At 44.1% G+C, this 26,597-nt stretch overlaps 1 protein-coding gene across 1 annotated transcript; it reads right to left on the bottom strand.

The window, feature by feature from the left end:
• Positions 1 to 419: 419 nt before the first annotated feature.
• On the bottom strand, positions 420 to 26,324 carry dot1l (DOT1-like histone H3K79 methyltransferase). Its single transcript, XM_069150252.1, is given in 31 exon segments — positions 420 to 4,954; positions 5,112 to 5,648; positions 5,650 to 5,787; positions 5,789 to 5,937; positions 6,659 to 7,342; positions 7,444 to 7,517; positions 7,768 to 7,967; positions 8,311 to 8,936; positions 9,114 to 9,156; positions 9,292 to 9,441; positions 9,908 to 10,004; positions 10,130 to 10,569; positions 10,847 to 10,972; positions 11,198 to 11,335; positions 12,816 to 12,917; positions 13,105 to 13,196; positions 13,329 to 13,442; positions 13,548 to 13,770; positions 14,219 to 14,314; positions 14,419 to 14,460; positions 15,047 to 15,153; positions 15,293 to 15,361; positions 15,869 to 15,948; positions 16,347 to 16,402; positions 16,509 to 16,571; positions 17,263 to 17,357; positions 17,650 to 17,878; positions 19,385 to 19,448; positions 19,711 to 19,785; positions 19,888 to 19,931; positions 25,895 to 26,324. Coding segments are annotated over 30 exon segments (4,872 nt in total). The 5' UTR covers positions 25,976 to 26,324; the 3' UTR covers positions 420 to 4,954; positions 5,112 to 5,273.
• Positions 26,325 to 26,597: the final 273 nt, after the last annotated feature.

Raw genomic sequence — 26,597 nt, forward strand, 5'->3', positions numbered from 1 at the left:
TCTCTGAATAGTTTAATGCTATTATGTACGCTAGATGATTAAAATCCCCAAATTCTTAGCATTTTAAAGTTGGGGAACAATATTCTGCCTCCCTGGGATACTGACCAGTTGCCAGTTAACACTAATAGTTGTGAGATGTTCGAACTGCCTTTTCCTTTAGCGTTACACAACTTTTCCAGTCTTTTTATTGACTCTGTCCAAGTTATATAAAGTTAAATATGACTTTCCACGATTTGCAAATCATTGCATTTTGTTTTTATCTACATTTTACACTTTGTCCTAACTTTTTTGGAAATGGGATTGTATCATTTCTTTCTTTCAAAATCGAAGTCATGATGTTTAAACCTCAGCATGATCTTCTTATTGCCAATTACGGAAAACGGAACCAAATCGGACAAACTTTACTATACACAACAAAATGAATTCAACATTATATGAAACATTTTTATTAATTATCATAAAACGCAGAAAAAAAACAAAACATTAATTCCATTTGTTTCATTATAACATCTTAGGATAAAAGCACCAACATCAAACAGTAACAATTTTTCCATGAAAAACCCAGGGCCTTTTGGAAAGTAGGTTTGCCATTATTGCACCTCAAACCTGCCCTGGCTTCATCAATCAGAGATCACTGTACACACACTGTAGGCCATGTCTGTCCTTAACAGTTAGTTTCCCCCCCACACACAGGTAATGTAAGGGGCCCCAACAAAGGACACTGACCCTCCCTCTTGGAGACACAAATCTAGACAGAGGCGTTTGTGAGATGAGGAAGATGCTGAAAGTTGTAGCCATTTCACAGCTTCTCGAGATCAGACCGACTCATAAAGCTTGATTTCACTGAAGAGGCTGGATGTATGTGCCAGTAGGAAGGAATCTGAGGAGATCTGAAATATTTTTTTAAACTTGAAATATGCTTACTGAGGGGTGGTCCTGGTCCTGAGTTGGGTTGGAGAGGGACTTCGTCATGCCACAGGATGGTAAGTAAATGTCGCATGCAGTAGTTGATACAAAATTGTTAACATTATTTCAAGCAATCTGGAAAGTTCCTGAGTTAAGACCTTTGGCAGGATTTAGAGTAAACAGCCTAGACTGCAAAGCTCTCAGATTTTCTACCAATAATGTACCAGGATGCAGGAGGCTGGAGAACTGCATAGAAGCTTTAAGTTCAAATCATGCTCGTAACCCCAAAGGACAAAATCCCTTTAACTGTTCACACATGGAACAACAAAACTGGTTGAAATCTGTAACAATTGCCATTTCCACAAACTGCTCTTACTTGCACATACACCACACCATCTCCTCCGGATCAGAGAGCATTCCAAAGGTTAGACCGACCGTCAGAAAAGCCACCAGGAGAGCTTGTGTTGAAGATTATCAAACCATAAAACCCTGCAGCACAACAGGAGAAGAGTAGTATTTATCTATAGCTGCAATTTCCTTGTTTTAAGTGAAGGAGAGCACCGTGTTGTCTGTCTGACTAGTAGTATTAAAAACTGATAAGAAGACAGTTAAAAGCATAACATGTAACTGCAATTGTATCAAACATCAAGAATAAGAAAATCAAAACAGCATCAACAATAATTACAAAATACCTCTCAGTGCTGGTAACAAATTGACTAGACTCTAAATACCTTCTAAAATGACTTGTTTCTTTTTTTACTGGAACACTCGCAGGTGAGAAGCACACGTGTTTACAGAGGGAGTGCACAGGACAGGAGGTTTTTACAATAAAGCTTTGAATATTAGTCTAATCTTCCCTTAGATATGCACTGGCAAGTTGTTGTTGTTGTTGGTGGTGGTGGTGGTGGTGGTGGGGGGGGCGGTAGGTGGGGATAGCACGCGCACGAACTGAGCTGTGTAGCAGAGAAAAAGGAAGCTTGACTGCTCTCACTCAGACACAAAGACAAGTGTTTTACATCTCCTGCAATTACACAATACGCTCACATGACAAGGAACGGCCGGCCTCGAGACATCTAAAGACAGGCCGTGTGTGTGTGTGTGTGTGTGTGTGTGTGCGTGTAAAGATGCTGACACGTAGTTCTTGTATGCACCAGGAAAGACTCAAGTTTGTAAAATCGAAATCACCATGGTTTGGAAACAGAAGCACCGTATTTCCTGCAGGATCTTGGTTGGTTAAAAAAAAACAACCAAAAAAAACACAAAGACATGAAAACATCTGATAAAAGTCAGAACAGTTTGAGCGCTGGAATCTGGTCGTGTTCAAGCCACAGCACCTCTGTGTGAAAGACACACAGCTTCTGAGTTTCTAGATGTGTGTGTGCGTGTGTATATATATATATATATATATATATATATATATATATATATACATATACATATACATATACATATTAAAAAAACAAAAAACAAAACAGGGATTCAGGTGCTGCTGCGCCGCCGTGTTGTTAGGCGCCATGTATTAAGGTCCTGTGGTGGCAATGCTTCGCTCTGCTCGGCTTCAAGCCTCCTGTTTAACAGGTTGAATTTAAGGGTCACAATGCCAGCACCAAAACACCCCCCTTTTCACTTATATATAGATTTACTCATATATCTATATCTATATATCTATATATAGACTGTATATAGATACATATTTTATATACCTTTCTGTTTATGATGGACATGTACATTGAAGAACAACGAAAACTTATGTACAAAAACAGTGTGTCTTGTTCACTAACGGATAAGCAGCTCACTTGTGACAGCAAAGCGGGCCGATGTATGTCTAAAACAGCTGCGTGGGAAACACCAGCGGAGGCTGTCACACCTGTTCACGCCGAGCCAGCTGCTGGAGAGCACTCTCATCGAAAGGTGGCGTCTAGAGTTGTACACGAGGCATTCAAAGATAATAGCATATTAAATATGAGAAAGGAAATGCCAAAAACTGGCATCGCAAATGTCCCTGTGTAGAGCACCAAGTATTCGACTTTTTTTTTTTTGATGTTTTCATTTGAGAATAAATAAGAGCACCATTGTTTTCAGACCGAGTCAAGTACACACACAATTGCATTGTACAATGTCAACACAATTTAGGATTTAAAAAAAAAAAAAAAAAAGCCACAAAAACAAGGTAAATGGAAAGGCTGACAGCATAAATATAATAATCTAAATTATCCACAACTATACAGTGAGAATGAATCACATTCACAGTACAAACATTGTTTACAAAAAAAAAATAAAAAAAAAATAAATCCAAATTACACAATTAGAAAGCAAACGAAAAGGTGTGAAAAGAGTCCAGTAGTTTGTTGTGGTTATGATTCATTATGTTTTCCCAGTGTGAGGATTTGCATGCATGACTGTGTATGTGTGTCTGTATTAAACGACTAAATGCAGTATAATTCCACATACACGTCCACATTTGCGTAAACCTGCATTTTCCTAACAGCAAAGATAAATAGGAAAAAAAATTTAGCTGAAGAGTTTCAAAAATCCTGCTATAAGAATATTTCTGCTGCGGCCCAAATAGTAGTGTGATTTACCAAACTGAAGAGGAAAATGTTCATAAATACAGACACTGGTTCAATCTTCTGTTGTTTTACTGTGATTATTTTTTTTTTTTTTTTTTTTTTTTTACATCTGGATTCAGCTTCACTAAACGTTAACACTGTGGCCACAATTCTTTGGGGCTAACAATGTTTACACAGAGCACCATCTCATATATTTCATATAATCTGGGGTTATCTTTTTTTTTTTTTTTTTTTGTTAAATGAAAATATACTTGGCTCTGCTCATCATTACTGCCACCCCTGGAAATGTTGCTAATTCACCTTATTTTCAAAATGAAACAAAACATTTTCATGAGCTGGAAGATCCACTGATGTCCCTCCATGTTCTTCATCCTTTGGTCTATTGATTTAAAGAAGGTGCAATCTGCCTGATCACCGTCACAAAGTAAACTAACTTCCACTGATATGTTAAATATTAGAAAGATATACACTGAATGTCGCCGCACTTCAAGAGAACTCAATTGTTATTGCTCCAGTTAGTAGCAAAGCCAAGGAGCTATTGGCTTGTGAGCCAGGAGCGGCCAGAAACGAGCTGAATTAGATCAAATCTGATTTAACACTTGCCTTTGAATTCATGTCACATAACAGCAGCTCATCCAACTGTTGCGTTCTCTTAAATATAAGAATATAGCAAATCATAACAGGGGTGTCAAGTAACCAGTCAGGACTTGTACATCTTCTGCTACACAAGTAACTGCATCTCACTATCCAGTGTGAAGATAGACCACAAGTGTAAGATCCCCATGTTGTTTCATAGTCTGACATTTTGCAACAAAAACTTCATTTCATTTCAGGGAAGTAAACAGATAAGAAAGCATGCATGCAGAGAAGCAAAGCTGCATGACATCTGAGCAGAGTTCATTGAACTGTCACACACACTCACACACACACACACACACACACACACACACACACTCTCACACACACTCTCTCACGCTCTCTCACACACACACACACACACACACACACACACACACGAAGTGAAGTGATCCTTGGTAGGAAATGAATGACACCTGTTGAGATTGGGCTACAAAAAGGTGGACTGTGTGCTTCAGTCTGTTATTAAATGATTACATTTTTTTTTTTTGCTATAATTGTGACACACTGTGATAATGTAGAGCACCTTAAAGTTAAAGCAGATAGCACTGATTTCCAGATTGTAAAATCTTTAAACCAACATTTTAATACACCACACATAAACATGACCAGTGCCTATGAATTCTACTCAAGGTGACCATAGTGGTGGTTAGTGTATGAGGGTGTGTGTGCGTGCGTGCGTGTGCGTGTGTGTGTATCAAGGATCCCAGTACAGAAGCCGGTCTTGGAGGCGGTTGGGTAGTGCAGACGGTTTGAAGCACCAGTGAATGAGGAGAGTGCCTTGGTCCACACCAGGACATTTGCATAGTTTATTTAAAGTTGAGGTAGTTTTCATCAATTACCTGAAACATTCAAAAGACAGAAAACGACACCATGAGTGATTCTTACAGATTAAACGCAGCAAAAACCACATTACAAACCACAGCCTGACACTTTCAAAATCCAAACTTATCATCCAGCACAGTTTGAAACTTTACAACTGAAACCCGATCATCTTACCTTGTTCAATCAGAACAACAGCTTGTAGAAGTACAGGGAAAACAGGTATCCTGTCTCTCTCACTCCCTACCAGTCTCTCTTTCATTCTCCCCCTCTATCCACCCTCTGATTGCCATCCGCCCTTACCCTCTCCTCCTCCCCCCTTTCCCTCACACCCAAACCCTATCTAGGCCGGGAGCCGGGGAGCTGGGAGGTGGTGTAGGTACCATGCATGCCCTGAGTCCTCCACATGCCCCCGCCGCCACCTGAACTGCCGGCCGGTGGTGGAGGGGGCGGCCGGGGGGAGTAGTGCACTGCGAAGGGACGAGACGAGGAGGATGTCGACAGAGAGGAAGAGGGGAGCGAGGTAGAAGCAGCGGCAGCGGTGCAGACAGAAGCGGCAGAGGTGGGGGAGGTGATGGAGAGAGAGAGGGATGACTGTGCTCTCTGGTGGTGGAGAGAGGCGTGGGACAGACGCGAGGAGTGGAGGGCGTCCGATCGAGAGGACGGCGGGCCGTCGGCGTGTGCGGGGGCAGAGGAGGAGGAGGAGGAGGAGGGGGGCGCTGTGCAGGGGCGGTGGGGGGGGCAGGGAGAGCGTGGGAGGAGAGGGGCTGTGCAGGACCGACTGCGTGCGGCTGTGCTGGGCTTGCGACAGGGAGAGGGGGAGCGGTGAGGACGCGGAGGCGAGGCGCGTGGAGGGCGTTTGGGGGGGCGGTGTGCTGCTGGGTTTGGGAGGTGGAGGAGGAAGAGGAGGAGAGACTGAGCAGAGAGCCGAGGCCTCCAGAGGTGGGCAGCGTTGCCCCAAACTGATGGGAGGACACTGAGGGGACCACGTGGTGAAATATACCTGCAAATCATATAGCAGAAATGGAGGGGGGGGGGGGGGGGGAGAGAGTGGAGACAGAGGAGGAGAGAAGACAATAGTAGCAAGTGGGGGAGGGGAGAAGGGGGGGGGGGGGTCAAAGAGAGAAGCAAGGGCTGAGCCGGGTTGTGCAATAGCGCCAAGCAGGTTTGAGACAAGCACACAGAAAGCAAACAGAGTCAGTCCGCTGTAACCGTACGAAGACTAAACCAAATCAGTGCGGCCAATTTAAAATGGAAGGCAAATAACCATTCTTATCATAACGATTGATTTCTGGAAATAGTTTTGCTTACAAGTGAAATGACTCTGACATACAACTCTGACAGATACACCCAGGGAAAATGAGAAAAGCAACCACAGCACCTATATAAAATCAACTTCATGGTCAATCACACATTTCAAAGAAAGCTCTTTTCAGACTTTTCTAGTGTCTGTAAACGTACAATGTTCATTCAAATGTTACATTTTCCAGGGGTGTTTCCAACTGCATCACTCTAGCAGCCAGTGCATGTCAAAGCAAGGCAGCACAAAGAGCCGGTCAGTGAGGCGGACAAGAGGATGGCAGCATTGGGCCTCCACTTACCTGGCTCATTCTCTCAAGGCCATTTGTTATCAAGACGACCCCCAGAATAAGACTAAGACCTCACCTGTTCATCGATCCTCAGATCAAACTTGATTAGATTAGTGTATCAGGAGTGACGCTCACCTCCAGCCGCTCCCCCTGCTAGGCCAGCGCTCGAGAAGCTCCCCAGAGCAGAGTGTCCGTTGACCAGCCGAGGGGTCCCACTCACCGTGGAACCGCCTGTCTGGGCCCCGAACAAGGACTGCAAGACTGAGGTCCCGCCGAGTGGGAACTGAGACCCCAGGTACTGTCCCACAGATGACCCTGTGGTTGAGGAAACTGCTACAGGACTGCCTCCCACCTTCCCACTCAAAATGCCCCCTCCGCTGCTGGCAGCAGCAGAAATGAAGAGATTCTGACTGGCCAGGCTGCTGCTGGTCTTCAGCTCCCACTCACGGGAAGCCTTCTGCTTCTGGAGGGCCTGTCGTTGGTCTGAACCGCTGCCTCCTTGGGCACCACCGGCACCGCTGCCTCCATTGCGTGCCCCTGACTCCTGGCTGAGGAAAGGGTTGGGGGCCACGTAGCTGGATGACTCCCCGTCGCTCCCTTTCCTCCCCTGCGATTGTTTGTGGTCAGAGTCTGAGTCTGTGCCTCGGCTTGAGCCCCCCATGCCGAATGGAGAGCCCCCCTGCCTTTGGTCGGAGTTGGGCTGCTTGGGATCGGAAATGGGTGAAAAGGTAGATTTCCACTTGCTGTTAGAGGACACGGAGGATGAGGAGGAGGTTTCACTGCCTGTGCTGTTACCACTGCTGTTGCCAGATTTTCTGCCTGGTGGAGAAGAAGACAAATGTTGTCAGGTAACAGAAGAGCAAAAATGTTTTTCTGTTTTTGTTTTTTTGCTCTAACTCATTAAAATGTTCTTATTTTACCTCTTTCGCTGTCACCTAGTCTACCAGGCCCATCTCTGCTCTCCAAGGATATAGTGGCTATTTTTCTTTCAATTCTAGAGTGAAACAACAAAAAACAATCAAAACAAACATGGTAACAGAACACAGGTGACTCAATCTAAAACAATGGTGATACAATCAAAAGAAAAGATGTCACTTTTATTAAATCAAAACTGAATAGATTAAAGCAATAAAACACGTTGTATTTGGTCACATGGTTAGTGAACAACAACTTAAAAGACTTCAGATAAAATAGGGCTAATAGCTTGCAGCTGCAGTGGAGATGAGCAAAGTCATTTGCGTTACCGAGAACTGGAGCTGTCAGCGGGATATCCGGAGTCGTCGTCATCAGAGCTGGGGGTGTTGGAGTATCGACCGGTGCCATTGAGCTCCAGGGGGCGCTCTCTCTTCAAAATGGGAGGCTGGTCCAGGTCGGGCCCACTGGGGCTTGATTGTTCCGGGGAGGAGATGGCAGAGATCTCCAGAGGCTGGTTGATGTTGTTCACCTGTTGGGGGCCAAAAGAGTCACAGTTCACATCATGATTACACTGGTCAATACAAATGTAGATTTGATGATCAGAAAGCAGTTTCACTGCAGCAGCAAAATCAAGGTGTAAATGGACCAAAGATGCACTGGTGACAGATAAACACCAGACCCACGCCCGGTAAGTTCTGATTACTCAAACACATGCATATGGCTTCTCACTTTTCTTCTAAGTTTCTGCTTATGCTGATTATTACTGATAGTCCAATAATTATAACGCAATACATGTGGTGGCACCTTGAGAATCAATATAGTACCATAATGTTCCCCTCCGGTTCACATCTCTAATGCCTTTGGTGACTCACCATGGAGTTAATATTGAGTGGTGATCCTGAGGAGTGGTTGTTGGAGCTGAGTCCAGGGAATGACCTCCTCTTTGGGGATCCGCTGGCTGTGACGGCCGCTGCAGAGCTGCGTTTCCTTCTCCCCCGCTTGCGGCCCTCCTGAGAGCCGAGGCCGTGAGAGGAGTGCAGTGAAGACGTATGTGTGGGCGTGTGAGTGTGCTGTGTGCCGGGCGACTGGTGGTGGTGGTTTCCATGGTTACTGTGGTGTCCCTGCTTGGCCGAGTTGCCAGTGTGATGGTGGAGGCGCGATCCTCCGGCCACGCTGCCTCCGCTGCCTGACGAAGAGGAAGAGGAGGAGGAAGAGGAGGAAGAGGAGAAGAAGATTCTCCTCCGCAGTTCACTGTCCTGGGGCTCTGGGTCCGACTCCCCTCCCTGACGGTCTGGTCCATCTTCTGGAAGAATCCTCGGGGGTCCGTCGGCATACTGGAGCACCCCTCCAGTACTGAGTGGGGGGCTCTGGATGGAGCCTCCTCGACCCGTTGGTCCTGTCAAAAGAGTGTTGCTGTGTGGAGGAGGTGATGAAGAAGCACCATTGTGGTCCTCAGGGTGGGGACCTCCATTCATCAGCCCTGAACTGGATGAATACCCTAAACAGAGACCAAAAAGTCCACAGTCAAGGATGCTCAGAAAGCAGACGTGTGTCAAGTATTAATGCATATATGGGGCAGATTTTGCACATGAATGCATTATTAAATAAGCAGCAGCAGATCATGTTGTGGTCAATGTCACATGTGAGCAATACGTGAAGTGGTTGAGAGCTTTACCATTGGTCAGACCTGTCTGAGACACAGGACTTGGAGTACTTCTCTGAAATAGTGAATGCAGACAATAAATCACAATGTACCATAAATCTAATCTATGCATTTTACTGTGGATTTACAAATCAAAATTGAACATTTAAATTTCACATCTGGTACTGTACTGTAATATGAGCATACTCACCAGTCTCTCGGCCCGACTGGGCAGCACCACGCTGGCCAATGGGATGCTGACAGGTAATTTACTTGGGTGAACAGTGCTCAGAGGGATACTGATCGGGAGGCTCGTGATGCTGTTGTCACCCTGAACAGACGGACTCCTCTCCTTACCGCCCTGTACCAGAGAACAATGGGAACATTTCAATTCAATTTTAGTGATACAGCTGATGGAGCTTTGTACTTAAGGAAAAGGATTTCGATATGAGAAAATATAATCTCTCTGGCTAAACCCCGTCGGAAGTGTTTTTGATCAACTGGAAGCTTTCCAGAGTTATTAAACATCCTGATATAAAGGAATTACAATCAGATCTCAAATAGACATTTAATTAAGGGTAAAACATCCTTGAGCAGTGTAGTTGAAATGGGGTTTTTAAGCTACGCTGATGGTTGAGATGAAACGACAGTTGACGTCAGCTCAGAGAGATATATAGCAGAGACGTGGTTTAAATATAAATCAGGTTATAGAGATATTTCTAAAGCTACTGTACTTAATGATAGATCTGTTGTAAATGAAAAAGCCAAATACACCAATGTAGGTAGAAAACTGGATGCCTACTGACGCAAAGAAGATAACAATGTACCCTCTCTGAGCCTTTCAGATTATTCTGAGCATCAGCTGCGTTGGGAGAGGGGCAGTTCTGTTTGGCTCCAAGTGGAGAGTGAATACCACTCGGTTCCCTAAAAAGAAGAAATAGGTAAATCTACCTTCATCTAGTAAGCTGTTTGATGGTTTAGGAAACAATTTTGCAGCCTTTAAATTAAAAAGATATTGTAAGTATTGAAAGCTGTTATTAGTAACCCACCTGTGTGTGGTCATCCCTGCACCTCTCAAGTGAGCAGAGGCAGTGGGATCCTGGTTCAGGTGCCTCCGCAAGGCAATCTTGGCTGGGGAGAAGCGTGTGTAGTCAGGAAGTGCATAGGAGGCGCCTTGCTGCCTCTGTCGAGCATCGGGGATGGCAGGCACGATCTCGTGGTCGGGAGAGATGGGCAGGTAGCGAGAGAGAAGCTCACCCTTTGTGTTCGCCCGGTCAAAACAAGGTGAGCTGGTGCCATTGATAGAAAGCTCTGGGCTAACGCCATTGAGAGCTGGGGCAGACGACAGGCCGAGCTTAGCGGAGTCCATGTCTGTGGAAGAGCGCGACTCCAGGCCCTTTCTGTACGGGGAACCATCACAGGGGCTGGAGGATTTGAGCCGAAGCAGCTCCTGTTGCCTTTGACTTTTCTCCAGCTCCACAATGCTGATCTACAAACAAACACCAGGGGGAACCGTTACACAGGAAAACAGGCAGGCTTCACCAATGTCTAAGACAATAGTCAACCACTTTTCCTCACAACAACGCATTACTCATACTATTGGTGACCAGGGAATTCGTTTTTTGATGTACCAGTGGGATGGCTGAAGGGGGTTTGGCAAGATCGAAGAAGCCAGAGAATATAGCAAGTACAGAGCAGCATGACAGAGGAGGGAGATTCAAGCACTTTGAAATGGATCCAACAGATTGAAGAGGCGAACTGTGTACCTGCAACTCCAAGCAGTGTCTCTGTTTTTCAGAAATCTGTCTGCGTAGCGCCTGCTTCTCCTTCAACAAACTCTCCAGACACAAAGAGCCCCAGTCGAGCTTCAGCTCCTCACATCTAGACTTCAGCTAGAAAACAAAATGCAAACACACTTGCTGTTATCTTTTCACTCTTCGTTGGAAAACAGGAGAACGCTTTGCTTGCGTCAAACAATTTAATAATGCCAGACTGTGGCTTCAACCACCTCAATGCAAAACCAGAGCAGCAGGAAGGTTAACAGGTGTGAACCTGTGGGGGATGATGCTGTAATAACAGGTTGGAGGTTGCAACATTAGCAGGCTCTGAAGTCTCACCAGTAGCAGGCTGTGGTCTCTCAGCAAGGCCATGTCTCGCTCTAACTGCTTCGTCTGCTCCCTCAGCTGACGATTGTGGGCTGATATCTCCTTCTGGGCCTGAAGGAGGTCCTCCACAGTCAGGGCTTTTACTCCAAGCTGTTCATCAAGCACAGGTATACACAGTGTTTTCCATCAACAACAAGCACATCACGCCTAAAGAGCAATTGACAAGGCAAATATAGTGTCTCTGCTGACCTCTAGTGGCTAAAGTTCTCACCCTGCTGCAGGGATGTAGAAGTGTATTCAGTGTTTGCTCACTGCAGTCTGATATTTGTCAGGTCTCATTGATAATACCCAGACCTGAAACTTTCAACCCGTTAAACAATAACACTGCAAGAAAACTTCAGAGGAACGCCCTCCCTCTTTCACCAGCAAGCCGTGTTTCATTGTTTTAAACCATGTTCTCTAATTGGGATATAAATGAAGTGAGATTCAAGCTATTCAGATATCCCATCAAACAGCTGAATATCGGCGCTAATTTCAAATACACATTCTGTACTTTGCAAAGCTAATCAAACATGGTTTCTATCGAGGAGATACAAGAGGCCAACGTGATTTGTTTGGATATTCATTAGTTTTGTGATTTTTTTTGTTTGTTTTTTTTTGCAGTAAAATTGTAGAAACGGGCAAAAATCGAGTTCAAGGAATTTGTTTTGATTTATTTTTTTTAAACTACTAACTAATAAAGAAACATTCATATGTAACCTCTTTCTATGATAATAAGCATACTGCACATCACTGAAATATCTGGAAATAACCACCTGCTGCAGGGACAGCGGAGCACTTTCTCCAATAGACTCCTCCAGCTCCGCTGTCACAGGGACAGATACAGGAGATCATTACTGCCCACTGCAATAAGACTGTACAATAACTCACCTCTGGCAAAATCCATCACACAACAATAACACTGTTGTCTGTGTTTCTTGGTTGTTTGTATATAATATATATAGATATATACTGTACTGTATATACTGTGCATTTTATATTTAATATTTTTTTACTGCTATTTTATTGCTTTTTATTATTCTATTATTATCTTATTGCTTCCTGTATGCTGCTGTAGCGAAAAAAAATTTCCCCTTGGGGATTAATAAAGTAACTACCTACCTACCTACCTATCTACCTATTTCAGTTCTCATATTTTTATTTTTTTTCTGAATTTATGAACCCCAGGCTCAAAGTAAGCTGAATAAAACTCCTCTAATTTAACAAACACTGTATGATTAGTCTGATACAGGAAGGGCAACGATTAGAAGCCCAATTCTCTTGATAAGACCACATTTCGCATAAACCCCGTTACTTCTGGTTGTGCTATTTTTGTTGACTGTAAATGAGGATTTTTGTTTTTGTTTTACCAAAAAAACACAATAGAAAAACCCAGTTTTGCTGGGAAAGGCTCACTTATGACACCTTCAAGCAGAGCTTCTGTTAGCGACCTCATTGTGGAGATTAATTGGATTTCCATTAATTGTTTCAATCACAAGATTGTTATTTCCTGGAGGGACTGGATTATGTACAAAAAAGTAACAATGTCGACTGTGTCTTTGAAGCTGTGATGTCAAAGCAGTAAGTATACCTCATCCAGTTTGGTCTGAAAGAGACCTTTGATCTTGTCCTTGTGAGACTGACACACCGAATGGAGCTGCTCCGCCTGCCCCGACAGATCCCTGTGTTTTTGCTAGAGACAGAATAGAAAACAGGAAAACAAGAAATAAAGGGTAAAAAAAAAAAAAATTTTTAAAAAGAATTACTGACATCTAGATGAATAACAAGCAGGATGAAGGTTCTTTTTCTAGGCTGCTTAAATGTGCCTAAAACTATGCACATTGAATTGTAGCTGCTTCTGTAACAATAGAACCAATTACCTTCTCCTCCTCTAAAAGTTGTTGCAGGTTGGAGCGGTACTGAGGAGTCTTCATGTGAGCCATAAACTGGAGGTATTGAACTTTGATGTTATCTGTAGCAGGTTAGGTTGGGGACAAAGGAAGAGCAAGAGAGTGAAACGGAGCTCATACTGTACGTCTGTACAATTTGACAACAACTTTGAGCATGACAAAGAAAACAATAATCGGTGTCTTCATCGGCTCACCGAGTAGTTGTTGCAGAGCAGGAGGAGTTGGGCTCAGCAGCATCTGACTGGGGGGATAGTGCTGGACCTTAGGAGGTAGCTGGTAGAAGGGAGTCTGAGTTGGCCGGTATGCATCTGTACAAACCAAAATATTTTCATTAAACTACCATTCAGGAGAAGAACATGGATAGCACGGATAGCATGTTTTGTGCGTGCGTGCGTGCGTGTTGGCCCTCTGACCCTGAGGCGGTGCTGCAGAAAGGGTCTTGGCGTGCAGCAAATCCAATGCGCTCTGATTCTTCTTGTTTTTCTTCTCAGCTGTTGGGGTGGCTTTCTTGGGTCGACCACGTTTCTTATTGTTCAGCTTGCGACCTTTGGACAAGAGTCGTGTTTTCCTGGGTTTGGCAGAGGGCTTGACCACATTCACCAAACTGGGACGCTCCTCCTCACCACAGGAGTCCTGCTGTGAAACACGTCAAGAAACGAGCAGGGATAAATTCATCCAGTCAACAGAGATCTCTTCATGCTATATGGACTGGAGTGGATAGGACAGGAAAGACAAACTGTTCGGGGACAAATGCACTTAAAGCGGATTTATAACTACTCTTGGTCATAGGGTTCAATTTCATGTGATTCGATTAAACTAAATTCAATTGAATGGGGCTACATTGATGTGAAAAAAAAACTGTCTCGTTCTCCAAGGAGTATTTTTCATTTTGGGAGGTTTAAAAATGTTTCAAAAATGTTTTAAATCGGAAATTTTGCAGTTTTAGCTGTTTAAGTAAATGTTCCTTATTTAATCGAAACTTTAACATTGTTGGAGAAAAGTGCATCTTCTACAGCTTCCTATGCTATCTTCCTTATAGGAGTTACTTCCCACATACAGTCTTATAAATTCATCCATGTCGTACCTTGTTTTGTTCTTTAGGTTTCGTGGGCGTGGTGCTATTACTTTTACTGTCCTTTGTATCCTTCTGCTGACGTCGCCTAGCGGCCTCTTGCTCCTCCTGATGTAAGAAGAACAAATATAATTCTCTGACACAGAAAATACAGTAAATACAGTAAATACAGTGACACTATCAAAACAGTGAGAAAGAAGACTGGATCTTACCCTGAGTTTAGGATTTTTGAGACTAGCAAAATAATTTTCAAGCTGAAAGATGAGATAAAGAGAATTAGGATATCAGTTAAGTCTTTCCATTCAAATCAAGGTCAAATGATAATGCTGTTTAAAACAGCTTTAGAAATATGTTTGTTCCACAATTCACAAATGTCAATGATATTTAATAAAATCCTGCACACATTGTGCCCTCTTCAACAACTGCTCCTTATGTATCATTAAATAATAACGAGTAGTAGGGAAGGCCCAGCAACAGGTGGCAACAAGAAACACATCATCACGAACCAGCCAGCCTGCTGGCTTTTTCACCAGGATTCCCACTGATAATCAGTGATTACTTTAACCAATTACTTTAATGACACGCTATCAAGATTATCTAATGGGCCTGTGTTAACCTGTGAAACCCTCTGTGTCCTCAGATGACTCCCAGGACTGACTCCTCATTAAGATGACACCAGCTGTTATTATTTGTCTCATAATGCATAATTGGTTTGTACTGCTTCAGTAGCCATTTAGTGTTGTACTGTGTTGTTGACATCTCTAATTTGCAGTGTCTGCAGTTCTACTCCTCTCCTCGATGGTTATAGCAACGGAGACAAAGAAAAGCTTCAGTGCTTACTATGGTGCGGTCTATGGTATGCAGGTAGTAGGAGACCGGCTTTCCAGTCCAGGACACGGAGCCCCTCAGTGGAGAAAGCTCCACCACACGCATTATTGTGCCAATATCTGCATGACGGAGAGAAAAATATGTCAGATAAAAACAAACAAAGAAGCCTTAGATGTAAAAAAAAAAAAAAAAAGAAAAAAAAAAAAAAAGAATTATTATAAAAAAGAAAATAGCTTTTTCAATAATTTTGGTGCTTACCACTCAAGTTTCGACTGTTGATTCTAAAATTTAATGGTGCAAAAGGTTTGGAGGACACAATTTTCCCACCTGGAGAGAAAAAAAACACAGACAGACGGAATACTTAGGTTTGTTTTTCTTAATAATGAATCATGCTGCACAATGACCACACACAATAGCTGCTATACCTCACTACATAAAGCAAACATTGTAGTAAACAATTTTTTGGATCTCAATGAAATTTTTCAATAAAGACCTGCTGAAATCTATGACACAATAAAGCGCATAAAAAGTGATGGGCTCTGAATACTTTCTGAATCCACTGTACGTCTAAGTGGCTTTTGAATTTGAAAATTTAAGAAGGTGCCGTCACAGAGTTAATGATGTGCCTAAAATATTGTTAGATCTTGGCCAAGATTGACAAATATAACAATTAAAAAAAGAATAATACAAAAGAATTTACACCAAAAAAATGCATCATTACAACTGATGTTTTATTATTGTAATTTCAACTGTGAAATTCTTTTTTTATTCTTCATGCGTGTACTTTTGAACTTGCATAAATGTCTATTCAGTGTATTGAATCAGTATACTAACCTTCTTTCATGTTAGCAAAGCGCTCCTTCAGCTGGTGGTCTACCTCTGGACCGAAGGCAAAATTATTCACAAAAATAATACTGGAAAACAGAAAAAGAAAGAAACATTTTAGAAATGCAGTTCACAGTCAAACATGATTGCCAAGCGAGTATTAAGTTTTGGAGAATATCACAGAGAAATGTAATATTTGAAGAACGTGCAAGTTTTCATGATCAGAAAACATATTCATATGCATCATATACAAAGGAACAAAATATTAGAAACACACCATTTCTCAAAGAAGACAGATTGAATAAAAAAATAAAAAGTTTCCCCAGCAGTAGCATTTACGACAGGACTAAACTTTTGGGTTGGATTCGACTTTACAGTTGAAAAGAGGTTTGGATTTCTGGTCCGTCAGTTTACAAACGATCTTAATTGCAATAAATAGAAATTGGGTCTTCCAGACTGTCAATTTCGAGCAGGTTTAGTCCACCACCTTGTGTTGGCGATTCTTTCTTTCCATTCCTCAGACAGAAAATCTCCTCTCTCCAGCTGAAAAATGTTTGTAGTTATGGTAGAAATCATTAATTCCCGTGGACTGCATTTAAAAAGACAAAACGTTTTACTCACAGCAAATGTCACAAACAAGTCAACTTACTGTGTACTCCCCATGTTTCTTCCCATACCATTTCATCCACTTTTTGAACTCTTTATCCATGGTCTGAAAGTGGGAATTTTTAAATAATGTTAATCAATAAATAAACACCATCAATAAAGGGTGTGTGTGTGTGTGTGTGTTCCAGATGCAGTTACAGAACGGAGGGTTTAGAAAGTTAACAATTCTGGAAATTGTATTCAGTGTTTCTGACACCTCTATGACTGAAACTGTGTCGTTTAAATGATCAATCTTAATCTTAACCAACACTGAGCTTTTGGATTTGCAGTTGTTCAGGATAACTGAAGTCAGGCTTTTTGCAATCTGGAGCAGCAATCCGTGTTTTCACAGGAGGCGTTCAGGTGCAGAGCGGAGTTGTAGATCAACTGCGTTTTCGAGGCGTTCAATGCTCCACATACCATCTCTTTATTTATGCATGTAAAAGGCAGGAAAATGGACTTGTAGCATGAAAATGCACTTTGGGTCTCATTTAAGGGCTGGAATGATTTCTATGCAGACACAGTGTTAGTCTGAATGTGTGATACGCTTAGTAGTTTGAATGCTGATCAGCCACAAAGCTGCACTTTTCGCGAGACTATTTATTCGCCTGTCTACGGTGACGATCACAGTGTGGTGACACCGTCATTTCCCCACAAGGATTGAGGAAGCAGTAATTCTTGACACGGTGTAGCATCTTGCTTTTCTCTGTCCCCTTTTTGGAGTAGCTGTCTGCTCCTGTGAGATATGATGTACTTACCTCTGCATAGGTAGCTGGAATGTCTGCTTTCTCTACACCGTAGTAGTGTTTACAGTTGGTTGCAGCAGCAACCTGCAGCACCACCTGCCCAACTCCTGCACATAATAAACAATCAGTTTGTGTCGTACACCACGCAGACAAACAAAGGCTGTCAATCTGGACATTTACATCCTGACCAACTCCTTTACACATCTTTCAAAACATTTGTATTTTTTTTTAAACCATTATTTGTTTAACCATTCGCACTACACTATTAGAGCACTGCTATGCTGCAAACAATGCATTTTAATGTTCAGAGCCACTTGGCTTTGTGTAGTAGAAATCTTGTTAAAACTGGTAGTGAAGTTATGATTTCTGAAAACCTGAACAAAATAACAGCAAACTAACCACTGCCAAGGTCAACGAAGGTGTCCTCTTCCATCATCTCCATCTCGTCAATGATCTGAGCCACCAGGTCGAAAGAGGTCTCCCCATACACCTCAGGGGAGAAGGGCTCGTAGTTGTTCAGCTTCTCTGGGTCAGTCACTGAGTGGTTGTACACCTGCTGCAGGATGTGTCTCAGCAGCCCATTGGAAGGACGTTTGTTTAGCTTCATGGGCTGGGTGGTCCCCTTCCACTGTGAGAATAGTATATGTATATTCATTATGGGTGAGAATCACCAGAGGCCCAACGATATGATATTACCTATGATTTTTTTTTTAAAGTTGTGATATATTATAATTCCGATTTGAAACGTTCTTTGGTATGCCGAGTATTGCAATAACTTATATTGACATATGTTACTTTTTTTTTTTTTTTTATACCGTATTTTTCGGACTATAAGGCGCACTTAAAATCCTTAAATTTTCTCAAAAATTGACAGCGCGCCTTGTAATCCAGCGCGCCTTATGTATGGTCACTTGTTGTGCTTATTGATCGATTTTATGTGGTACAATGCGCTCAAAAATCTGTCGAAATGTGTAAGTACGACTTTGGTAAGCAACGAAGCCGCTCCGCTCAATGGATATTCGGAGCATTACGGTACGCTGTGTCACCACCTGATCGGCCCCGTAACAGGAATGTAATGTCTAAACTAAAAGTGCATTCATGTAAGGCAGCCCGCGCCCGGAGTACGCGTTAGCTACAATAAACCAATCAGAGAACAGTATTTAGTACGCTTGCCCCCTCCACTTTTTATACGTAATACTTACTGTGCTTCAACATTATATTACAGTACATTTGTGTGTATGTAAAAGGACTCCAAAAATGGCACCTGTTAAGAGGCATGCTTACGAAGCGGGTTTCAAACTCCAAGCAATTAGCTACGCAGCAGAGCATGGGAATAGAGCAGCCGCGAAAGACTTCAACATCAACTGAGTTGAATAAAGTTTGATTTACCGGACTGTGTTGTTTTGCTTAATGCGCCTTATAATCCGGTGCGGCTTATGTGTGAACATAAGACACGTTAATTCACAGTGCGCCTTATAATCCGGTGCGCCTTATAGTCCGAAAAATACGGTAGCTGTAAATGATGCGCCCAAAAGAAAACGTGTTTTATCTATTTAAAATAAACATTTTAGTCTGTTCATTTCACTTTATTAATTGTTACTGTAGCAGAATGAGATAACGAAGCAGACAGACACTGTCATTACAGCTCCGTCATAAACATCGCATGCACCGGAAAAAAACTTATAATATGTCAATACTTGGCCGAATATATCGACACAATAATGCCAAACAAAATATTGCGTTACTTTGCTGTATTGACTGAAACTAAAATATTTCAAGCAAAGGCATAAAGGTATTTGTCAGTGTGAAGATTGTACTATTAAATGGCACAAACAGCATCAGCCCAACCACAAATTAATGTAAAAGACACAACAAACAAAATCCTTGAATTGACACAAATATTGACCAGACTGGAGAACAATAGGTGTGATAACTTGATTAATAACAAAAGCCCAGAATAAATACTATAGCTACGTATACTGGAAATGAGTCATGATTCATGGCACAGATTCAAAGCAACACTGACAAATAGAAACAGTATTTGTAACTAAATGTCGGTGACTCGTGTTTTCACGCTCACTTCACGCTCACTTCACCTACTGAACACTGAAAAGCTTCACGCATATAAACTCACCAGCTGGTGAATGCTGTCAATGGCCCTGTTGTACTTGTCACAAAGTCTCTGCATACTCTCAAAGCTGGAAGGAAGAGAAGACACAAGATTTTGAGCATCACTTTAAGAAAAACAAATTGAAATTCTTTTGACTTTACAAGAACAATTTTTGGTTGAACTGAGCGTGCGCCACTCAGGAAAGAAGCAGCCAATCAGAGGAGAGAGTCATTAATATCAACGAGCCTTGAAGACACATAACAGCCTGTTGTTTGTAGAGCTGGAAACCCCCCCCCCCTCCCTTCAAGAGAAATCAATGATCAATGAACGTGACACCAGCCAAGACTCACCTCTTGGTGTCATAGTCAATGAGTACGTAGTTTTCCATTGCAAGTTTGAGGTCTGGGATTTCCTCACACACCCACCTAGAAGAAACACAACCACACAATCATCACTAAATCAGACACTTGACACAGCAATGTGAATGTGGGAGTATAAATGAGACAAAGGGAGCAAACGTCACTTACCGGATGGTCTCGATGATTTCATGAGCAGCATCATGGTGTTTATCCTTTAAAGAGAGGGAGGGACAACATATTATGAAACAGCAAGTATAAAAACATGAAAGAACATTACAGTATTCATGCCGGTGTGATCTTTTCCTGGGCTGTTTTTTAGACTGCAATGGTTTAAGCGATCGGTAAATGTTAAAATACGGAGAAAAAAACAAAAACAACCTACAAGCCAGGGGCGCGATAAAGAAAGAATACCCACGGTTGTTTTTTGTTTTTGTTTTTAGTAAACAGAAAATCATTTCAGTTTACAATTAAACTTCTGAACTTTAAAATAACAATACTGGTGCTGAAGCTGAAATCTGCTCCTGTCATGGCAAACAGAAATGTCCAAAATATGGAGAAATCAATACGATAACAAAGGATATCAAATACTGAGCCAAAATATTTGAGTAACTATTTCCTGACAGACAATTCTTGTTTATGTGCATGAAGCAATTCATGTCGAGTAGGGTTGTAAAAAAAAGTTTATGTTAATTCCCCAAAAAATTGGCACAGTGACCGAAATTACAGCTTTGTGCCACTACAGTGCAATGACCAGTACATTTATTTTTTTTTTTAATTCATCCTCTAATTGGAGTAACATCTAACAGACTTAACAGCCACTTCGGACACAACTGTGAGCACCAGTGTGACTGAATACCGCTGATTATTCAGAATCACACTCTGAATGAAGCAAACACTTAACCTTGGCACTTATCAGTCACACACAGGGCTCATATAAACCTGAATTATTTATAAAATGACTTCCTTCTTATGTTTCAGCGCAGGTTTCCCCAAGACCGGAGACCATTATCAATAACAGCTCCATATACGCAGGACAGGGCTTGAAACTTGTGCGCAAAAAAGTTGAGATATAAAATCAAATTTGCGGGAGCAATGAATGAATGGTAATACCGGTAAAATTTCACATTTAAAAAAACAACAACAACATATATCTAGAATGTGATCAACAGATAACAGTGCTGATCTGAGCACTGTTATACTGCGTTTGTGCTTGTAAGACAGACAGGTCCACCAATTTCAAGAGCTTTGTTAAATCAATCTCCTTCACAACATGTCAGGCAGAACACACCCACCCACCCATACACACATATACACACACACACACACACACACACACACACACACACACACACACACACACACACACACACACACACACACACGCACACAGAGAGAGAGAGCGCAAGGCTGAAATGTCAAATCTGCATCAGATGGTAGATTTTGCTGAGTCTGGCTTGCATGTCCCTGATAAGAAGCCTCGGTAGACTGTTTTTTGTTTGTTTTTATAATACATTAACAAGTGAAATATATAATCAAAACTAACCCTAACCCTATGGATCATTGGTAGATTTCTAATCAAATCAAATAACACACTGAATATTTAGTTTTCATAAAGTCTTTGGTACAAAACTGGATCAGTGAACACGTGCTGTGCTGCCGGGGCCACAGGAGACGCTGCTGCCGTGCACACCGTACCCTCTCAAACACACCCTTCACCTCTCCAACGCCTATATGCTTGAATTTTAACTATGGCGTTTATTGTTTTGTAGGTATTGACTGTGCAGTTTCAGCAGCCGTGTACATGTCAAATACCAAGCCGTCCCAATGACTCAACTCAGCTGGTCGACACACTGGCGGTTTGCAGCAAACCCCATCCCCGTGTCTCGGCCATTTTGGGAATTGTCCTGTTTGTCGCATTGACAGCTGCCAGCTTTTATAATAAAAAGGGACAACACCGATGTACACGTCTTTTGAAAGATGGCATTAATCTGAAGTCAAACCTGCCTGCTTGAAGGTTTGATTTAAAGTTGAATTTAAATTCAATCAGAAGTAACTGTGACCTCCCTTCGGGAAATCTGTTCATTTAATTCCAGCTGTGTCTCCACAGCAAGCATTTCAGAAGCATTTTCAGTCGTCCGTCTGACGGGTCTGACAGGCACCCATTTGAATCAATCCAGCTGTCTACAGAGGGCGCATGGTACCTCAACATTTCAGTTACGCTATCCTCGCAAATGCAGCCCGAAGCATGATCGCTCATGTGTCTCTACCAACTGATGGTGTATTTGGCTGCCTCAAATCAGGGGTGTGTGTGTGAGTGGTGGAGGGGCGCGGGGGGTGGGAGGTGACCTGCACCCCCTGTGGTGTTAACACCCAGGGAGCACCGGAGCGGCCGCTCTGTGGCTCAAACCGGTGTCTTCTGTGCGGACGAGGTGTCAACGTCACCAGACCTTCGAATCCTGTCTCAGAAAGTCAATTTGAGTTCATCTGGTCCAGAATGCTTCGATTGTCCCGAAACAAAACGTGGTGGAATGAGCGGAATTACATTTGTCCCGTGCAGCGACTGTGTAGTTAAGTGTGCTGAGCAGCTCTGTGGGAGGAGCCGGGCTCAAGTTTCACCGAGAGCGCAGCCAGCCTGAGCCTGTTGCCTGAGCTGACCCACTGACCCACTTTCTGTCTCCCGCTCCAGCACATTGCCAATGAGAGCCTCTGGTGGAGAGAAAGAAAAGAGGGGAAGTAAAAAAAAAAAAAAAAAAAAAAAATTTTTTAAAATGGACATAAAAAGAATTAAGGAGAAGGTAAAAGACAAGAGCAAAGAAAGTGAGAGAGAGAGAGAAACTAAACATCGGGGAGAGTGAGGGGGACAGGGACAGAGAGAGAGAGAGAGAGAGAGAGGAGGGGAAGCCTGCGATTTGTCAGCTGTTTGAAGCCTGGCACAGAAACCGAAGCCAACAGCTCTCAGCCCGGGAGCTCCCGGCTTCCCGCGCAATACTGCCCGCCACTACTACGCAAACTTCCGCCAGAGCCAGAGCTAAAGCGCGCACGCGCACTTACTCAAATGTGTAAAGTCACACAGGAAACCTCCAACTGTTTCCGCCAAGACCGGCCGCACCGGCGACGCCTGCGCGTCGCCCCTGGAGCAGCACGAGTCACAAATCTTTCTGAGCACGCGTGAAACGCGACGCGCGTCAGACGCCGCCGAGGCTCCGCGGACGCAGCGGAGGGAGGGTCCGCCCGCTCGCACAGAGACGGCACGCAGCAACACCGGCGGCGGGGTGGGGGTGGGGAGGGGGGGGGGGGGGGGGGGTCGCTGCTAAAAATAAACGCGGTCTGAAAGCGGAGTCGGGCAAAAAACAAACAAAAAAAAAAGAACAGAGGACCCTCCTCTCCCCGAACCGAGGGGTCCGATTGACGCGCGTACAGCTCCTCCTCTCTCGCGTCGCCGCGGCAAATTGCCGGGCGTCGGGGTTTTTATACGACTCGGCAGCCCACGGGGGGGGACGAGTGACCGACGCGGGCTCCCGCGCGTGCAACATCGCCGATTCTGTAACCTGGCACCGGTGTCTTAAACACCGCAGCTTGCGGTTTTCTGTCCGAAGATTTGCGCGCAGCGTCCCGATTATTTACAAACGTCGCGCCCTCCGTCCGGAGGAGCCGTCCTGACGCACGAGCGCCGCCGGTGAAACGTTGACGACCCCGAGTATGAACTTGAGTTCATACACAAGTCAGCTTGCCTGTCTTGGCTTCAACACAGAAACGCTGCGCATTTCAAAATTAAAATGACTTCCGAAATATCCCCGACGGCAAGACGGCTACTTTTTTTTTTTTTTTTAATTTGCGATTTTTTTTTTTGTTTTTTTTTTTTAGCGCTGAACCGACGACTGACCGCGCGAGCGAGTCGCCCCGAGACGTCGCGAGAGTTTAAGTTCGCGAGTGAGCGCGAAACCAAATACGCTCGGGCGGTGCTCAAACGACAGTTTGTCTTTTGAATGCCGGGTGGAGCTGGGCTGGCGTCCCCCCCGCCCAGAACCAGATGGACAAGGAGCCGCGCCACGCTGGAGGTGCGCTTCATGTGGAAAGCGTTTACCGACGCACAGATGTGGGGATTCAGTGAGAAACACCGGGGGGGTTAGAGGGGGGGGGGGGGGGACAAAACAAACAAAAAAACCTACGACGAAACCGATCGATAAAACGGTAGAAAGCGTGTATTTTGTTTGATGGGCTCGGCTGCGACTGCACACCTTACAGCCGTGTTGAGTGTGTCGGAGCGCAGACGGCGGCTCTCTGTTCGTGCTCTGTGGGCGAGTGAAGCAATCTGAACGCTCGGTGGGAGCGAATAATGAATCTACATGTGTGGTCAGTTGGTTTCCAGCACGCAGCTCCATACGGGGTAAAAACTGATCGTTAAACGTGACAGGGGGAGAAAAAAAACAAAAAACAAATATATATATATATATATATATATATACTTGAGCGTAGATACTGACACGCGTATTTTGAATTCTATTAATAGAACATCGCCGCACAGGAGCGGCCTCTTGCATCTCCCTCCCGGCAGCGTTGACCAGATGGACAACAGAGAACGGGGAGAACAGAAAGGAAGTCTTTCCCCTTTGAAGGCGGGAGGACAGCGCCGCGTGAAGTAGCTCCCCGTATTGCAGAACTCCACATGCATCAGCTGTTTCTATTTCAACACGCGACAGCCAGTCCCGGTATAAATAGCCGTCGCGCGGGTCAGCAATATATTTAAACTCCTGACGTGCGCGTTCGCTTGTTTTTCTTTTATCTCGACAGACCGTCGCACAAACGGGGCAAGGCGGTGAATCCTGGAAGGGAGGAGGCTGCGAGCGTTATCAGGCTCCGGGCGTCAGGGGGGGGGTCGGCCCCGTCGGCCAAAGCAGAGAGGAGCAGCTCGCTGCATCAACTAGTAGCTCGTGACTCAGTGACCTGAAACTCCTTCAAAAGGTTGCGTATTGTGATTTTTTTTTTTGGTGACGATCGGACTGAAATTGTGAAAACCCAAAGAACTCGACCGGGTTACCGGTGTGGGTTGGAGAGGAGAGAGGTACAAGAAAGACCCCTGCTTCTGAGAAATTTGGTCATCACGATTACTCTAAACAGAGAAAACAAAGTTTAAACTAACTTACACACCACTGAAAAGACCACACACACACACACACACACACACACACACACACACACACACAGTTGCAACCGCTTCCCTTTCCGTTTCTATTTAATGAGCCGACTTGCAATCAGCCACCGACGTGCTTTGACAGCTTCATGGAAATACAAGTAGGAGAAAAAAGAAGTGTATTTCCAGGCGTGACTGTGACTGTGACGAGAGGTGACAGATCAGGGATCTTCCTCTGAACGTCCGGGGCTCAAATACCCGAAGCACAACTCGGCTGCTGTCCGCGCATAAGGAAGTCGGGAGGAAACAAAAACACGGAGGAATAATAATAATAATAATAATAATAATTATTATTAAAAAAAAAAAAAAAGAAAAAAAAAAAGAGACCGTATCAAGAAACGCAGACTCTCACAAGAGTTCATACACAAACACCGATCTCACCCGGGTGAGATCCGAGACAAACGAGGAGAGATTTCACGCACAAGCGTGTTGTCAAAAAGCTCTGGTGTGTTTCAGCGGGATGTCGTCAAATAACACTCACTCACTCCGGACACAAACCAACACACCTGGAGGGGTCACGGGTTAAATCAGGGAGGGACAGACTTGACATTAATGGTGGATGTTAAATCGCTCCAATTTCAAAACAACGTCTTTTTTTATTTTTATTTTTTTTTTAAACCGGGAGTCCGTGTTAAGTTTTTAAACATAAGAAACGCGGAACAAATGTGTTTTTTTTTTTTTGTTTTGTTTTTTTTCTCCCCCCCCCCCTCCTCCTCCCCTGGTAAATACTTATGGCAGCACATGAGAAAAAAAAAAAAAAAAAAAAAACCCAGAATCGAAACATCTGGTCGGTCGTCGCCGGTCTGTCGGTCCGTCTCCATCCCGACCAGAGCGACCTGAATCCCCGGACGAGCGCGGAGCCATGGCTCCTTCTGCTAGCCCGACGTTAGCGCGGAGCTAACGGAGCTAACAAAGACAACACACACGCAAAACTACAAAACGCGTAAACCGCTGAGCTGTTTTGTTTTGAGGTCGAACACTTACGTAGACCGGTAATGGCCACGGATAGCCGGCGGGTTCCGCTCCGACCGGCGATTTGAGCTTGAGCTCCAGCTTTTCCCCCATCCTGCACTCGGGACGGCGGCTCGGCTGGCGGTAGATAGCTAGCTTCGCTGGTGACTGCTCTCTGTTAGCCAGCTGGTCGGTTAGCGAGCGAGTTACAACGTGAACATTTTTTTTTTTTTTTTTTTTTTTTTTTTAAGACCAAAAAAAAAAAAAAAAATCCTCGAAACGCGTAAAGTAAAAAAAAAAAAAAAGACGTCGACGCTCCTCGCGTGGTGAACACACGCGCGGCGCGACCGAGTGTACGCGCGCGTCTGACTTGGTTTTATATTTTGAATAAAATGCCTTTTTTTATGTCCACTGGCAATAACACCTCGTCCGTATCGCCGCCATCTTGCCCGGCATGAATAAATATGGCGGGGGGGGAGGGCGGGGGGAGCCGCCGGCGACGGAGAGGGAGGGGAGGGGGGGGGAGGGAGGACGCAAGACGTCACCGAGGGGACGGCGAGCACTGCGGTGATAAGATACCGCGTACCGACCTCCCCCCACCCCACCCCCGCGGACCACCTCCGCCTTTTACCTCCGCTGCGCCTTAAACTTTGCCCGCGCGTAACGAAACGCCGCACCTAAACCTCCACCTTTAACACTTTGACAGATCGCTCGGGCGCGTCGTTGTGCGTAAAAG

This window comes from Embiotoca jacksoni, unplaced genomic scaffold (assembly GCF_022577435.1).
Source record: "Embiotoca jacksoni isolate LCO1_2020_lvr unplaced genomic scaffold, fEmbJac1.0.p SCAF_16, whole genome shotgun sequence".
Lineage (NCBI taxonomy): Eukaryota > Metazoa > Chordata > Actinopteri > Embiotocidae > Embiotoca > Embiotoca jacksoni.